Source organism: Trachymyrmex cornetzi, unplaced genomic scaffold (assembly GCF_001594075.2).
Source record: "Trachymyrmex cornetzi isolate Tcor2-1 unplaced genomic scaffold, Tcor1.1 scaffold92, whole genome shotgun sequence".
In the NCBI taxonomy this organism is placed as follows: domain Eukaryota; kingdom Metazoa; phylum Arthropoda; class Insecta; order Hymenoptera; family Formicidae; genus Trachymyrmex; species Trachymyrmex cornetzi.
Window position 1 is genome coordinate 1,745,716 of NW_017300267.1, and position 16,032 is coordinate 1,761,747.

The 16,032-nt window shown below is 35.8% G+C and overlaps 4 protein-coding genes across 6 annotated transcripts; 1 reads left to right on the forward strand and 3 right to left on the reverse strand.

The window, feature by feature from the left end:
• Positions 1-4,796: 4,796 nt before the first annotated feature.
• Positions 4,797-6,838, reverse strand: DMAP1 (DNA methyltransferase 1 associated protein 1). The gene is made up of 5 exons (XM_018520573.1): positions 5,966-6,838; positions 5,557-5,887; positions 5,348-5,486; positions 5,105-5,259; positions 4,797-5,014 (listed from the first exon to the last, which is right to left on the reverse strand). Exons 1-5 carry the CDS (start codon positions 6,523-6,525, stop codon positions 4,910-4,912), a joined length of 1,290 nt encoding a protein of 429 aa, XP_018376075.1. The 5' UTR covers positions 6,526-6,838; the 3' UTR covers positions 4,797-4,909.
• Positions 6,839-8,003: 1,165 nt separating this feature from the next.
• LOC108769547 (endoplasmic reticulum-Golgi intermediate compartment protein 2) lies at positions 8,004-9,886 on the reverse strand. 3 transcript variants are annotated; one of them, XM_018520578.1, is made up of 6 exons: positions 9,722-9,886; positions 9,498-9,608; positions 8,991-9,363; positions 8,644-8,894; positions 8,304-8,564; positions 8,004-8,231 (listed from the first exon to the last, which is right to left on the reverse strand). In XM_018520578.1, exons 2-6 carry the CDS (start codon positions 9,598-9,600, stop codon positions 8,047-8,049), a joined length of 1,173 nt encoding a protein of 390 aa, XP_018376080.1. In that variant the 5' UTR covers positions 9,601-9,608; positions 9,722-9,886; the 3' UTR covers positions 8,004-8,046. The 3 variants fall into 3 exon arrangements, with proteins under 3 accessions (XP_018376080.1, XP_018376079.1, XP_018376078.1); XM_018520577.1 differs by having other exon boundaries at positions 9,498-9,612; XM_018520576.1 differs by having other exon boundaries at positions 9,498-9,658.
• A 655-nt stretch (positions 9,887-10,541) lies between these two features.
• On the reverse strand, positions 10,542-11,023 carry LOC108769554 (histone H2B). The gene has a single exon (XM_018520588.1). It carries the CDS (start codon positions 10,979-10,981, stop codon positions 10,610-10,612), a length of 372 nt encoding a protein of 123 aa, XP_018376090.1. The 5' UTR covers positions 10,982-11,023; the 3' UTR covers positions 10,542-10,609.
• Positions 11,024-11,267: 244 nt separating this feature from the next.
• LOC108769543 (histone H2A) lies at positions 11,268-11,656 on the forward strand. Its single transcript, XM_018520571.1, has one exon. The coding sequence runs from the start codon at positions 11,268-11,270 to the stop codon at positions 11,640-11,642; it is 375 nt and encodes a 124-aa protein (XP_018376073.1). The 3' UTR covers positions 11,643-11,656.
• The last annotated feature ends 4,376 nt before the right edge of the window (positions 11,657-16,032 follow it).

Here is a 16,032-nt window from a genome sequence, read left to right on the forward strand (position 1 = left end):
CGCCGATTGCGACGCTTCCTCACGATATTTTCGCGATTCAATTCGATTTTCCTTTTTTCTTTTTTTTCGCGAGAAGAACCACTGCGGTAACGGAACGACTCTTATTGTAAATCGTTGATATTCGAATTGTTACGAATTGATAAAAGACTCCGTATACCAATTTCGAGAATGAAAGCACGAGAAGGAAAAAATGTCCGTTTAATGCATCGTGGACAAGTAAAGTTTTGAAATTGATAATTCTGAAATAATTGCGTGTCTCAAAAGTTCGAATTGTTACGAATTGATAAAAGACTCCGTATACCAATTTCGAGAATGAAGGCACGAGAAGGAAAAAATGTCCGTTTAACGCATCGTGGACAAGTAAAGTTTTGAAATTGATAATTCTGAAATAATTGCGTGTCTCAAAAAATTGGGGGGGGGGGATTTAATCAACAGAATAATTAATTTCTTAGATATACTTAATTGTGAATTTCTCATACGATGATAATTTATCTTTTTGAATTTTTAAATTTGTAAGATATTGTAAGATACTTGAACTTTTTTACAATAATATGGTAACAACTGTGGCAAGTTTATCCAAATTTTTTTTGTGCGTCCACTTAATTATTTTATACTTTGTATTGGTTGTATAAATAATTTTATATGAGTGAAACTTTTTAACGGTTACAAAGTTATAAAATTTTAACGGTTATAAAGTTTATATTAATGTGAAATATTATACATGATAAACGCAATCCTCAATGCGTTAAAACGGTAATGTCGAAATGATGTCTGTTTAAAGCTTGTTCCATTTTGCCGTAATGAGAATTACGCTATTCGCAAGTAATGCTCTCTAGCAATGTACGGCGTACAACTTGTCGCGGATTCGCACCACTCTTTGCATGCTAACCGCTCATTCCTTCACTTTTGCCATTTGGCATTTGGTAACAACGCGTTCCTACGGAATCTTGCGGTAGAACAGAATTTCACTTACTTCACATCCCGCTTTCCAAAAGAGTACCCACGTGTCTTCTTGGCGCGCGACTCCTTTCAAGCGCCGTGACAGTAAGTGGCCTCGAATGGCGAGTACTTCTTGCATGATTAAATCCGATTCTCACGGAGACGCGCCTTCGTTTATGTCACACTTTACCTGGATTTAATGTCACGTATCGTGCGACAAAAAGTACGTGTGAAAAGCGAGTGAGGAAAAATAAACTGCGCGTTATACGATTAACTCGAGAGTATAAAACATATAGGCATTTATTTAGAATACTTGTCGAGAGAGAAGAGTTTCCCACTATGTATTAATTGCATAAACTTAAATAGCCAGTTACCGATTGTTAAAAGAGACGAGCAACGTTGCGGTAGCGATGTAACTTAAAATCATGCAAACGATTCTTCAAAGTTCCGAAAAAAAAAAGAAGTTCTCGCTTCAAGCGCCGAATATAGCCGGCGTGTTTTGACTCTTCAAAACATCACTTTGATTCGCGAGTATTTGTTGATACACAGTCGACAATAATCAAGTAACAAGTTTACATTCTATCTACTCCATATTAATTATTAAATAAAGTCAACAAAAGCAAAGGTTAAAATGTTAATGAAGGATCGAGCTCTATACTTGTATCTCGCTCGAATTTATTATAGACATATCGCGATTACACACTTGCGGCATAGATTTCCTGTTCCCGCAATAATCTTTACGGAAGCAAAGTATCGTTTCTATCTTATAACTTGTTCTTCAGTTTTAACGCGATAATTCGAACACATCGATGAGATACGCTTAGATTCGGTAATTAGATTCGACAATTCGGCAGTATTTACGTTAAGACGGAATAATATTTTATGAAGCCCTCTTAAGAGAGAAATGAATTGTGATCACCCGAGAGTTAAAGCTGTCAATATTCTATAAAGTCAGTGCGATTACCGCTCTCTCTCTCATCCCGACTTTGTTGGCAAATTTCACTTTTACTCTGTTAAAATTATTCTTATCGCTGTTGTTGTTGTTGCTATATTATTATGGTTACACAAATAAAAAAAAAGTGACTTCAGAGTTATGAGGATTAAAGTACTAACTACTAAACGTTTGAGGATTAAAGTACTTACTACTTTTCAGCTGCTTGAAAGCAAGTGAGCGTTTATGCGATGACGTTCTAATTAAGGGAGATGTATATGAAGCCGTCGGGCGACAGAAACGCTGATTCTTTTAATTACATCTCGACATACTCTCGTATCTATAGTTATTTATCTAATTACAATTTGCAAATTAGATCGCAGGGATACGTAAAAATATCGCAATGGACTAACATCAAGCGCTCTATTTTCTCCACGCGCATGCCATGTTACGGACTGGTATCGTTATGCTACAATCGTGGTGTTACGTTATTATCGATACGCGTATCCATCAGCACGTTAATTACTCGAGGTGATTAAAGGTTCGATCTCAAGCAGAATAATAAGTCACGATGAATGGCGTTAAAATGAATCGTAAGGCAGAAATTATTGAAAAGCGACTTTTAGTAATTATTTTGGAATTATCTTGACATCACATTTTAATGTCATGACTTGCGTTCTGCTTGAGATAGTATCGGACGATGCTCTGCGAATCGGTGATGTGAACAAATCGGAGCACCTTATCGAGTGCTCGAGAGTCCCGAAGATTCTCGCACGTTGAAATCTCACACGTGTCTTGTTGTGCGAGAAAGAGGAATAAGAGCGCTCCCTTCCATCGCCATTGTACATACATATGATATATTAATGCATATTATATTGTCATATATAAGACACGCGAGAGCGGGCAAGAAATACGGATATATGTTATTGTTATTAACGAAATTAAGCGCGATAAGTGAGAAGCATGTATCTCGTTGCGTTTCAAATGCCTGCGGGACAGGATCGTTAAACGACGAATATTGTCGACAGTTTCATTTTTCTTCGAGCAACTTCCATCGCTCCCTTTACCGATTACTTGACTGTCCAGGATGTAAACTGTTTCCTAGGAGGTGGACTACTTTCTACTTCTCCGTTCTATTTTATTTTAAGTTCCGTGCACCGACAGCGAATTTTATCTTTAAGTCTGTCTCTCGTTTAGGAAATCGGACACGACACCTCGAGACAGCGGCGTTCATCATTCAGTCACACGGTCGCCCCGCCGTGTTCAATAAATATGAATATACGGAGCACAAAATCGATCGCTACGCGACGATCCACGCGAGGCAGCTCCAACTCTTGAGCGGTATCTCTCCGATTATCGAGGAGATATTTCCAACGTTCCGTACGCAAAGACATGTATGTATATGTAGATGTATACGCGAGAAACATCGCGGACGGCGATGATGTTGCATACGCATTTAAAACTCTTCTTATAGCGTTTATTACTTAGTAAATAAGACTAGAGCGACATAGGGAAAAAGCATGAGCGTATTATGTGTCTTACCGAGATGTAAATTTTTATAAGGTTTCAAAACGTAATGGCGGAGGTTGTAGGCCGCAGCTGTAAAATAAAATCCCCAATATTCAAAAGAGCGATACGACTTAACAGTTAGCCGCTGCCTCGAGTCTCGGAAGGGACAAGTATCTTTGTGACACAAGAACAGATTAGTATGCGACCGTCGAGTGTAAAAAGAACTGGCCGTGATTGCCAGGACAACGATGATCGAGGACGAGAGAGGGTGAACATGCGAGCAATCTTCCTTATAGAAAACCAATGTAATACTGGCCAATTTAATAATACTGACAATTACTTATTTTGAATATTAAAAGCATTAAAAGACAACAGCTTATTGTTCAAAATAAGTAAATAGTTACTACTTTCCAGTATTACATTTCTATAAGGGATCTCAGACGTACGCGGCTGATGGACGGATATCTCTCCTGACCGCATTGTCTCTCTCTCTTTCTCTCTCTCTCTCTCTCTCTCTCTCTCTCTCTCTCTCTCTCTCTCTCTCTCTCTCTCTCTCTCTCTCTCTCTCTCTCTCTCTCTCTCTCTCTCTCTCGTTTTACTTTCGATCAGCGGAGTTCTCGCGAGACAGGCACAGTAGCGAAATAATGCGGGACATATGATCGTTGGTTTGTCGATTATTATCGCAGATATAACGCATTATTCCGTACCAAGTACGGCTAGAGCTATCTCGAATAATTTATCATAGGATTAGAAGAAAAAGAACAAAAAAAATAAAGAGTCAACTGTAACGCGAGTAACGGAGCACGAACGAAGAAAGGCCTGCATCGACGACCATCTGACACCCTTCACACTTGCCGACCCACACCCTCGTCCTCCCATCTCATTCCGATCTTATATTTCCTCCCTTTCCTCCCGAGCACATACCCCGCCCTTATATCCTCAAGAACAAAACAAACCAACATATTGTAATCTATTGTAGATTGTTGTAGATAAATTATACGGTTTGACCGTACATTGTTACTTTTTGTCGACAATATAAAATACACAGATATATAAGTAATTACCATCGCTACGTTTTCTCGTTATTTCATTATACCTAATGTGATCAGATTTTCGGATCCAAAGCAGAACGAATTTGTCAGATGGATGAGAGAGAATTTATAAATGTAAAAATAAAAAAAAATGGCTATATATTTAAAAAATAATACAATAATTCTTTCTCTTTCTCTCTCTCTTTCATATTTTGAGTATTATATTCGGTAGAACATTGAAACAACCATCTTGAAAGCGAAACATCTGGTCACATTAATTATACCACTCGTATGTCAGTGAAGCATGTATGATGTTAGTTTTTAAAAATTTTTATTTCTTCAATATATAAAATAAAAATTCGTTATATAACGCATCATAATGGGTGCTGCTGCATGGTCAATAACTTTCAGTATGAAAATCGGCATAACGATAATTAAAAGAACAATATATACAAAGTATATTTGATTAATCTCTATTTTACATATAGATTATTTTAAATTAATGAGTAATACTGGGCGTACTGGGCGATCCTACCACATCAATAATCTCCTGTTTAACTTCCGGTTCTGTTTTTGGTAGGAGTGCTGGTGGTATTGTTAAAGTCTAAAATGAGAGATATAAGATGAATATAACAATCGATATTACATGAAATTACATATTCATTATATTTGAAGAATTTGCATTGACAATCACCTTTCCTGGTACTAGCGCTTCGTATTGATGCCTTAAAGATTGTAATTCATAATCGCATGTTGATAACGCACTTCTCAATTCATAATGCAAAACTATATCGCTGCGCAGTTCATTAAATTGCTGACATATTTGCTCCGTCGGTGGTGGATTTAATTCTATAACGTAAATAACAGTTTCCATCTTAATTTTGGATTTCAAAATTTTATAAGCACAGTATGAAAAAATTGAATTATATTCTTTTACCTAAACGTAACTCATTTAGCATTTGTTCAATGCCCTTCATTTTCTTTTGACCGAGACTTGGTAATTTGATTCTTTGAGAACGAAGAGTAACGCCGCTATTCTTAAAATCGGGGAATTTAATTCCAGCTGACTCTACTGCCTGTAAAAATAATGTAAATACTTTGATATAAAAGTACCATAGCGTATATGAATACAATTTCACAACATACATGAGAAGTATCAGTTTTATTCGGTCTATTCCTAGACGAACTGCTACTCTTTTTGGAAGATTTTCTTTCACTCTTCCTAGGATCTGCTTGATGATCAGCCGCTGTAATTAATTTCTGTAAATCTTGCGTCTTTCTATCTCTCTCTTTTTTTCTTTGCTCAATCTTGCGTAATTCAGCAAGTAGAGTTTGTTCTTCCTCTACTTGTTCAGGAGTACGTTCAAACAATTTTTTCAACTGTTCCTTTCTGCGCTTCTCGTGTTCAGCATCAAAGATATATACCTTGTCAGTATGGGATTTTGCCTTTATCAATGCAGCACATACCTGATAGTACCTGTGGATTTATTTAAAATGGCATTCCAGAAAGCATATCCAAACCAATAAATTATAAATACATGTATATCATCCTTGCCTTTCTTTTAAGTCTTCTACGGATCTAGCAGGGAACTTGGCGCGATCCCATCTATCTCTGATGATAATAAACCTAAGATCAAATCTTCTGCACAAATCAAACAGATGATCAGTCTCCGCTCGTGTCCAGCCGTTGGCCACTAAATGTTGTACATATTCAGTATTTGTGTATGTAGGGATAGGAACTTTTTTATTGAACTTTGCAAAGGGATACTCTTTTCCAGCATCAGCAACACGACGCCAGTGATGAAAAATCGCACCGTCTGTACGTGCTGGATTGGTAAATGGTGCCCATTTCCATGGTCTGACTTTCTTCATACCAAGTTTGGCTCTCACCTGCTTGTATCCCTTTGCGGTGTCAGTTGGAAACAAAGGCGGTACATCGTTGTTATCCTTACAAAGGAGGGCAAACACTTCACGGTGCATGCCCTCAGGACGTTTTGGCATTTTATTGTAGTCATAGCGCTTACGATTCTTTTTATCGCTACCCAATATTGACTCTTTCGTAAGTTCCGTAATCGTCGGTACCTCAATATCCAGAATATCGCGTACGTCTGCCATCGTGACAGCTACTAATATTTTTTCGTAAAGATATTTTTTTGGAGTAATTTCACCGGTTAATGGATAATAATTGCCTTCAACCTTGAAGTTATATGACGATGTGAAGGATACGAAAAAACTTCATGCGTTTTGAGGTTAAGTTTCTATTTTAAGGTTAACTTGTTTGCTTATTGTCAGTAAACTACTCTACTAAGCACACATTACTTATCGATTGCTTAAAATAAGGAAATCAGAAAGGAAAGTAAAATTACTACAAAAGCCACAAATTACACTCGATTGTAAAAATATGCAACGTATATTTCATACTTTACGTGGAAAAACACCCACGTTTATCTGCAATAAATAGATCAACTGAACTGAAGTGATGACGAACTCAAGAACATGTGGGTAAAACGTACACCAGCGCACCAACGTCCATTTCAACAATATAAGGAGTTTCATCAAAATAGAGTTATTTACTGCCGATAAAGTAAATGGCATATTTGCCGACTATCTATAATTGCACTAATTTCTTCTAACAATTCAACAAAACTCAACGTATTGCAATTTCAAAAACTTCATTTATTATAAATTATTTTATAGTAATATAAACAAATTAACATGCGACTATCATGTCATCAAACAGCCACATTTCCAGCAAACAAGCTGACTTAGCTGATGTCATTTTTACATCAGTTTGTTTGCTCATGTCATAAGTACGGCTATAATTATATTTATATGTTAAGCGTTTATGAACGTTTATATAACCATAAGCATTCATAAACGCTTAACATATAAATACAATTAGCCGTACTTATGACATGAACTCAACAAATTACATATAGATACAATAGAAACTTGCTAGAGAACAATATGTTCAAAACGCGGATATAAGATATCCAGGGCTGTATTCAGATTTCTACCAGAATGCCACTCAGGATTCAGGAATCATTTTGTCTTTATTATTCACCAAATGTTAAACAAAATTAACATAATATCCGGAAAGCACTCTTAATAGAAATCTAAACGCGCTTCTGGAGGTTAATTGTGTATCTTGAAATAAAGTGAAAATTTCCAAAATGAGGAAATTCACTACAAGTGTTAACCAATTATGTATAAATATTCTAGTAAATTTTCACTTTTATGATTTTCATCTCATTTCAAGACATAATCGACACTCTGTAATCATCAAGATGTCATTCAGACATCATATAAAGATGTTCTCATATCATGTCTCATAAAACATCCTTACATCTCCTTTTTGGATGTACATCATCTGGAAATCCAGACAATATGCATATCTGAAAGATATACACTATAAAGACGTTTCTTGGGACATACATATATCTAAAAGATGGCATAGACGTTGACTTTTTTATATTGATTTTGTCTGAATTGTATCATTAAATGTAAATGTCGTTACTTATTTAAACATTTCCACTCATACCATAATATTACCTCATTGTACGATGAACTTCATAGGTTTACTTTACAAATATTATCTCATAAGAAAAATACATAAAATACTTAATATACAAATTTTTATTGAGGTTGCATGATATCAATACTTTGAGGAGCTGTAACGTCAAGTAAGTTTATAGTGTTAGGCGACCGATAATTTATGGAATGTGATGAGACAGATCCATGATTATCTGATTTCTTCTCTAAACTAAAAAATTTGCAGCTTATAATATACCAGAAACTTTGTACGACGTTTTTAACCAAACCTGCAAATTTACATAATTCAATAATTCTTTGTATTATTCTTATTGAAAAATTCATTATTTGCAAATACTTACCACTTGTAACGAAAATACCACCTACAGTGGCACATAATTTCACTAAAAACTGGAAAACTGTATCACGTTCCTGTGTCACTTTGATCTTGAGTGCACTCATGTCATATTTGAAGAAAATTCCAGGTATTCCATGAGATCCTTTATGATGATCAATTGGCCTCTGATGATCTTTGACACTATATTGGTATGTCTTAGATGTTGTTAATAACGTCCTAATATCTGTAGGGACAACTTCAACAAAATATTGATAAAGCATCATATCTGAAAGAAAAATTATCTATTAAATTTGAAATAACATTCTGGTTTGTTTTTAACATCTTACAAGATAAAACAAACTTACTATTATCAGCGATCTTCTCATCACCTTCAAGAGGATGCACAATTCCTGGACTAGGTCCACCAAAAGAAAACCTATTGATTCTGTGAGTAAAATTATAATCTCGATCCGTCATAAATGCAGAAATATGTATATGACCGTGTGGCACAGACAATGATTTTCCTGCAGTTATATGAAAATTACCCGCCACTTTATTAATATTCAGACTACCATGAACACGGCAGGCATTTGGTGCGTAATCTGGTACATATGATCTAAATGGTATAAATAGTTGTGTTCAAACTGTAATACACCTATAATTTTCAACAAATATCATAGGATCACAAATAATTAAGTTAGTTCGCACATACCGCTTTGGCATTTCACTGTACAGAGTAACTTGATTGGACTTCCAAAGCAATTCATGAATAGCATGATATTCTTCCCTTAAATAAGAATTCATATGCTTCAAAGCTTCAAAATGTGTTCTTTGTTCTTGTGTTAATTCCCACCATGTATCCTCTTCGGTCAAAGAATCAAAATCTATCATATGTTGATTTGTAGAATCTAATACATCAGCACCGATACGACCACAAGGCATTGCCACTGTTACATCAATATTGATTTGGAGTTTTGCATCAATGTCAGTATCTGGCTCAAATGTGAATTGTAATCTACTATCAAGATAATAGTTTGTTTCAGCTATTACCAAATACATGATAATAAGAACTGTAAAAATGGAAACTGAAACAGAACCAAATTAAGTCGTTCAAAATGAGCAAAGAGCATAGCTAAATGCAACATATATAAGTATTAAACAATACATAAGTATGTATATTATCTTTAACATAAGGAATTTAATAATAACTATTACTCACATGTTCCTCCAACTGCAGTTTTGTCAACATATACCTCAGGAACTTTTGGGAATGCATCCAGTTCCTTAACGGTCTTAACATTAACGTGTCGTCGCCTCAACATTTTTACAACTTACTTGCAAAAAAAAAATATTCAAAAACTATTTAATATTACAACTAACCTATAATAAGTATTTACTATGCTTAGAAAATAATCCAGAGCTAAATACAAGTTCGATGTTTACCTTTAGCACTGTGTTTATCACCATATTCACTACTCTCTAAATTTTAATTAAATAAAAGAAGGCAGTATTTTGTACATTTTTTGACACGTGGGTATTATCGTATATACCGTATCTAATTTTGACATGTCTACACGAGAAATATGAAACATCCGAGACTAACCAATATATGTTAGTCACTACAAAAATATTACAACGGCGATTTTGCATATAGAAAGATGGCGCCACAATATACTTACATCGTGACTTTAATCATTCAGCTAATGTACATATTAAGTATTTGAATTTGAAATATTTTACGGCATTTTTTGGAAATTCAGACAGAATATTATGAGACCTATGTCTATGAACTATCTAAATATTCGTCTGATTTAAGTAATTGTTAATATTTATATTTTTTCTAAGGCAGTTAGATGAAAATGTCAATTATACCACATTTATAAATTTTAACATTTTTTAAAACTAATTCTCATAGTTAATATCTCAGTTCATATCAAATTCAATATTATGATCACAAAAATTCGTAAAGGATAAATAAAGATCCACAAAATTTATAAAGGACTCATAAATTCACAAAAATCAAACATCGTATAACACGAATTGCGAACGATTTTCAACAAAGAATGAAGAAATTGGTAATTCTAACTTGCTTTTATAATAGGTCCTAATTAGTGTTATTATATAAACTTCAGTTCTAACAAGATTATAAACCATATATGATTGTAATGTCAAAACTTCATTTCTTACGTGACATATATATTTTTCAATTCAAGAATAGAAACTATAAAAATAAATACGTAAATGTTTTCTAAGAATATTCCAACAAAGAGAATATCAAACGTATAAATAAATTTGTGGCCCTGATAAGGGCCGTTGATCTTGAGGAATGATTCACTTGGAGCTAGTGTATTTCGTGACAGCCTTGGTGCCTTCACTCACGGCGTGCTTCGCCAATTCTCCGGGCAGCAACAGCCTCACGGCAGTTTGAATCTCCCGAGAGGTGATAGTAGAGCGTTTGTTGTAATGAGCCAAACGCGATGCCTCAGCAGCGATACGCTCAAAGACATCGTTGACAAAGCTATTCATTATGCTCATAGCTTTGCTGGAGATTCCAGTGTCTGGATGGACCTGCTTCAATACTTTATAGATGTAAATAGCATAGCTCTCCTTCCTCTTCCTTTTCTTCTTCTTATCGGTCTTACTGATATTCTTCTGAGCCTTTCCGGCCTTCTTCACCGCTTTGCCGCTCGCTTTCGGTGGCATGATTCAATTCTTCGTATAGCGCCGTGCAAGCAATCGCCGAGACGGAACTTCGAAAAGTGACGGACACGGGACCGTGTGGCCTATATATACAGTAAAGCGACAGTAGTGGCGCACCAATCGCGTGACGCGCACAGCCCATCGTCACGCGCTCGACATCCTATTGGTCGCGCGTAACCATCACAATATGGTATAAATACTCGCCGAGAACAGGCGGAAGCAACACTTCGAGTGGAAACGTCGCACGCTTCGTATCGTTGTGTAACCTCATTCTTCTCTAACTGCAACCATGTCAGGCCGTGGCAAAGGTGGAAAAGCTAAAGGAAAGTCAAAGTCCCGCTCTAATCGTGCTGGACTCCAGTTCCCCGTTGGTCGTATTCACAGACTTTTGCGAAAAGGAAATTACGCCGAGCGCGTTGGCGCCGGTGCTCCGGTCTATCTAGCTGCAGTGATGGAATACCTTGCCGCTGAAGTATTGGAATTGGCGGGAAATGCCGCTCGCGACAACAAGAAGACCAGAATTATTCCTAGGCATCTCCAACTAGCCATTCGCAATGACGAGGAGTTGAACAAGCTGCTCTCTGGTGTTACCATCGCCCAGGGTGGTGTACTGCCGAACATTCAAGCAGTCTTGCTGCCAAAGAAAACTGAAAAGAAAGCTTAACTCCAGCAATTACAAACGGCCCTTTTTAGGGCCATCAATTTCTTCATGTACGAAGAATATCTCATTTGCAATTCTACAATTTATTATCTTTTAATTAATTCTTTCAATCTCTAACTAGTTAATATAAATTTTTATATTAAAAATATATATTATCCTTTAATCATTCAATTTAATTTCTTATATTAATATGTTACATAAAATGCGCATAATTAAGGTAGAGTGGGGTGTTGTGTGCCATGGGGTGTCGTGTGCCGCTTGATTTACCGCCATGTTTAACTAGTATGACGTCATCCGCGTAATGTCAGGTTACTTTGTAGACCTAATCTAACTTTCCATGAGCATCCGACGCTTGTGCACGCGTCCCACAAGTTTCACGAGTTGTAGTTTCGTTGTGTTACGAAAAGTTTTGTGGACGATTTTTTTCACGCAATTTTGCAGGCAAGTGAAGCGACAGGTAAATCTTCAGATATTTAAAAGTATCTATGGACTATTGCCTTTAAAATGGTTAAAGTTATTTTGTGTAAATGTAGCGTGTAACGAGGTTATGGTGGCTATTTCGAAATGTAGCATATGGGGTGTTGTGTGCCACGGAATATGGGGTGTTGTGTACCACTCCATTTTCGACATTTTACCACGTGTCATACATTTTAGACGAATTATTTGCATTTTTCATGCAAATGTAACGTAATTGTAGTAATTTTTAAGTGAAACTTCATTACTTTTTTGTAATTTTTGTTTCTTTTTCATAGGATTTTCGTAGTCAGCATGCCTCGCAATACTTATAAAAATACGCCGAAGCCAGAGACCAATATTACTGGTACTGACTTACTTAGTGCGATAAAAGAGATTGCAATTGAAAATAAATCTATCCGGTCAGTGAGCGAATTATATAATATCTCTAGAATGAAATTGTCTCGGTATATAGAAAATATATATATCCTCTCGATCATCAGAAGAGGAGGACGTCGACTTCTGCATTATTTGTTTGCGCAATATGCCTAAAAAACCTAACAGAAATAACACCATTCATTGCAATGAGTGCGATCGGACTGTTCACCTCAAGTGTGCAAATATGAAAACGGGATATTTCACTTGTTCTCAATGCGAAGCGGCTGAAAGTGATTAAACTTCTTTTTCATTACAATTATACACTTATATTTTCATTTTTTCAAGGTTTAATAAAGAACATTTATAAAAAAATGCTTTCTACTATTGAAAAATGTTTTCTACTATTTACAGTCGTGGCACACAACACCCCACAAATTTTCAAAATCGTAAATTTACACTTTTTTTCAGAATTATAAAACAATTTCAAAATTTGCGAAATTCAAAAAACTGCCCTTACAGATTCTTCGGCATTGAGATAAGCTACAAATAGGATGTTTAACATTACAACAATATGCATTTTTGAAAAAGTTATGGTTCAAAAACAAAACCCGGCACACAACACCCCACTCTACCTTACAAGGCACACAACACTCCACTCTACCTTACTAATTTAAAATGTCGAATGTATTTGAAATATCTTCTGAATTGTACACATGCAGGCTTGCCGCTGTCACTATTTTCACTTTACTCGCTACCTATTTTGAAGAAGGCTCACTTTTACTTACTTTTTCAATGAAAGATTCACTTTTTTCCGATAAAATTGTATTATTTTTATGTTTGCTATACTTTCTGTCCAATAAGTTGCACATTTTTTAAATTTTTGCTGCGTATTTTCATTTCTTTTCTGAATAGATTTGAATAATTTGAATCTCCTGCCATATATGGCGGGATTTTTTTACTTCATTACTAATTATTCAAGGAAGGATTTCATTATAATTTAGTTATTCTAATCCACATAAATTAAATTAATTTATTGAGCGCTAGTTATGAAAAGTGTTGTCATGTTGCCGTATGTACTTGTGCCATAATAATAGCTTTATCAGTATGAAAAACTTATTAGAAAATGTGATATTGCACAAATGTGTAAAACTCATTACAATTTTATACCAAATAATATTGGGCTGGAGAAAAAGTTTTTTGGAATTTTGTTAGCTTAATTATATACAGAATATATTACGAAATTTTCGACTACCTAATGTGAAAGCTTAGTTTTTTAAAATTTGTTTTTAAAATGTTCCTACGACTTTTTGTTACCAAGTTACACGCGGATTATATAAAAGAGCATTCTGATTTTGATTGCTCATAACTCCGTTAAAAATCATCGTATCTTAATTAATAAAATAGACTTTAAGCTGAAACTTTGCTCCGTAATACAATATCATGTTTTAAATTAAATAATATGCTTTTTTAAATATATTGGCACATTCCCTGCGCGCGCTTCTCCATTATACTCTCCTTTTTAGACATTATAAAATATAATATTACGAATCTGGATTCAAAATGTTTGAATAAGAAAAATGACCGAATCGTTATGGCGGTTTGAAGATTTGAAAATTCAAAGTGGTTGAATCAATATGGCGGATGGAATTCTTTAGTTAAATACCATAAACAATTTTATAATACAATTATGTATTATCGAACGCTAATGTTACCATGGTACATGTTGCTTCCTTTTTTTTGTTTTACGTTACAGGAGAAAATCTTCGTACACCTTCCGCCAGATGATGTTTCATTTGAACATCAATCTGACCAGAGGAGACACCTGGCGCCCGAGCTCACCGGGTGTGTTGGATTCGTTCAGTTCGTGTTTTCGAATAGTGAAATCGAATATTTTTTTTTGCATTCGTTTACTCATCATTTGCTCACGATTGTCCCGTCCGAATTTTCGTTTGCTCACCCTTAGTTCAAAAGATATACGAAATTTAAATTTTGTGGGGTCCACTTCACGCTAACCTCCCTAATATTAAAAAATCGAATATTTTTTCCATTTGTTTGCTCATGGATGCTCACTCCTATTAACCTGAACCCCCCACCATCGAAAATCAAAATCGCGATAGGTCAAAAATTTAGTGCTCTTTATTTGCTAATTATACGCTAAAAAAAAATTTTTTTTGCTCCAGCGGTTTAGTGGAAATAAAAAAATTAATTGGGGGGTCAAGGTTAATATAAAGCTGGACCCCCCATACTGAAAAAAATAGATCGGGTGGTGCTACAATGAAATTAAGCACACCAGATTTTTTTGCTTTTTATTTGCTCGAAGATAGCGTAAATAAAATTCGGAAAATTAATATTTTTAATATTAAATCCAGCGATCGCGCAGCGAGAACCAACACGTCCCGCGCCGCGCTACTTCAAGTCCCTTTTCTACCTCCACAGAATTATTTGCTCGAATGTATTTGATATCAGAGTAATAAGTCACGTACTACGAAAATATGACCAAATCCGATTTATTTGCTAATTGTAAAGTGCCGAAAACAACCAGGATATCGAGTACGAGCGCGCGGTCAAGCGCGCTGCGTATCGGTACCATCTTAAATGGCTCGTGGAATGTCGTAAGAATTATTTGCTCGCATGATTTTAGTGGCAAATTAATCCTGGGACTGTATACTATCGATTCGTGCCGAAATACGATTTATTTGCTAACTGCAAAGTACCGAAAACAGTCAGGATGTTGAGCACGAGCGCGCAGCCAATCAGCGCGCTGCGTATCAGTAGGATCTTAAAACGCTCGTAGAATGACGTAAGAATTATTTGCTCGAATGTTGTCGGTGCCACTGCAATCCTGACACAACGCGCTATCGAAAACTGCCAAATTTCGATTTATTTGCTAATTCTAAAGTGTTGAAAATGTCGCGTTAAGAGAGAACGCTCCGCGACGTACTTCCAGATGTGACTATATCCAGGAATTATTTGCTTGCATGATTTTGATAGCAAATAAATCGTATTTTGTCACGAATCGATAGTATACAGTCCCAGGATTAATTTGTTACCAAAATCGTGCGAGCAAATAATTCCTGGACGCTAGAAACACATCTGCAAGTACGTCGCGGAGCGTTCTCACTTAACTCGACATTTTCAACACTTTAGAATTAGCAAATAAATCGAAATTTGGCAGTTTTCGATAGGGCGTTGTCAGGATTGCAGTGGCACCGATAACATCCGAGCAAATAATTCTTACGACATTCCACGAGCGTTTTAAGACCCTAGTGATACGCAGCGCGCTGATTGGCTGCGCGCTCGTGTTCGATATCCCGGCTGTTTTCGGCTCTTTGCAGTTAGCAAATAAATCGTATTTCAGCATGAATCGATAGTATACAGTCCTAGGATTAATTTGCCACCAAAATCATGCAAGCAAATAATTCTTACGACATTCCACGAGCCATTTAAGATGGTACTGATACGCAGCGCGCTGCTTGACCGCGCGCTCGTGCTCAATATCCTGGCTGTTTTCGGCACTTTACAATTAGCAAATAAATCGGATTTGGTCATATTTTCGTAGTAC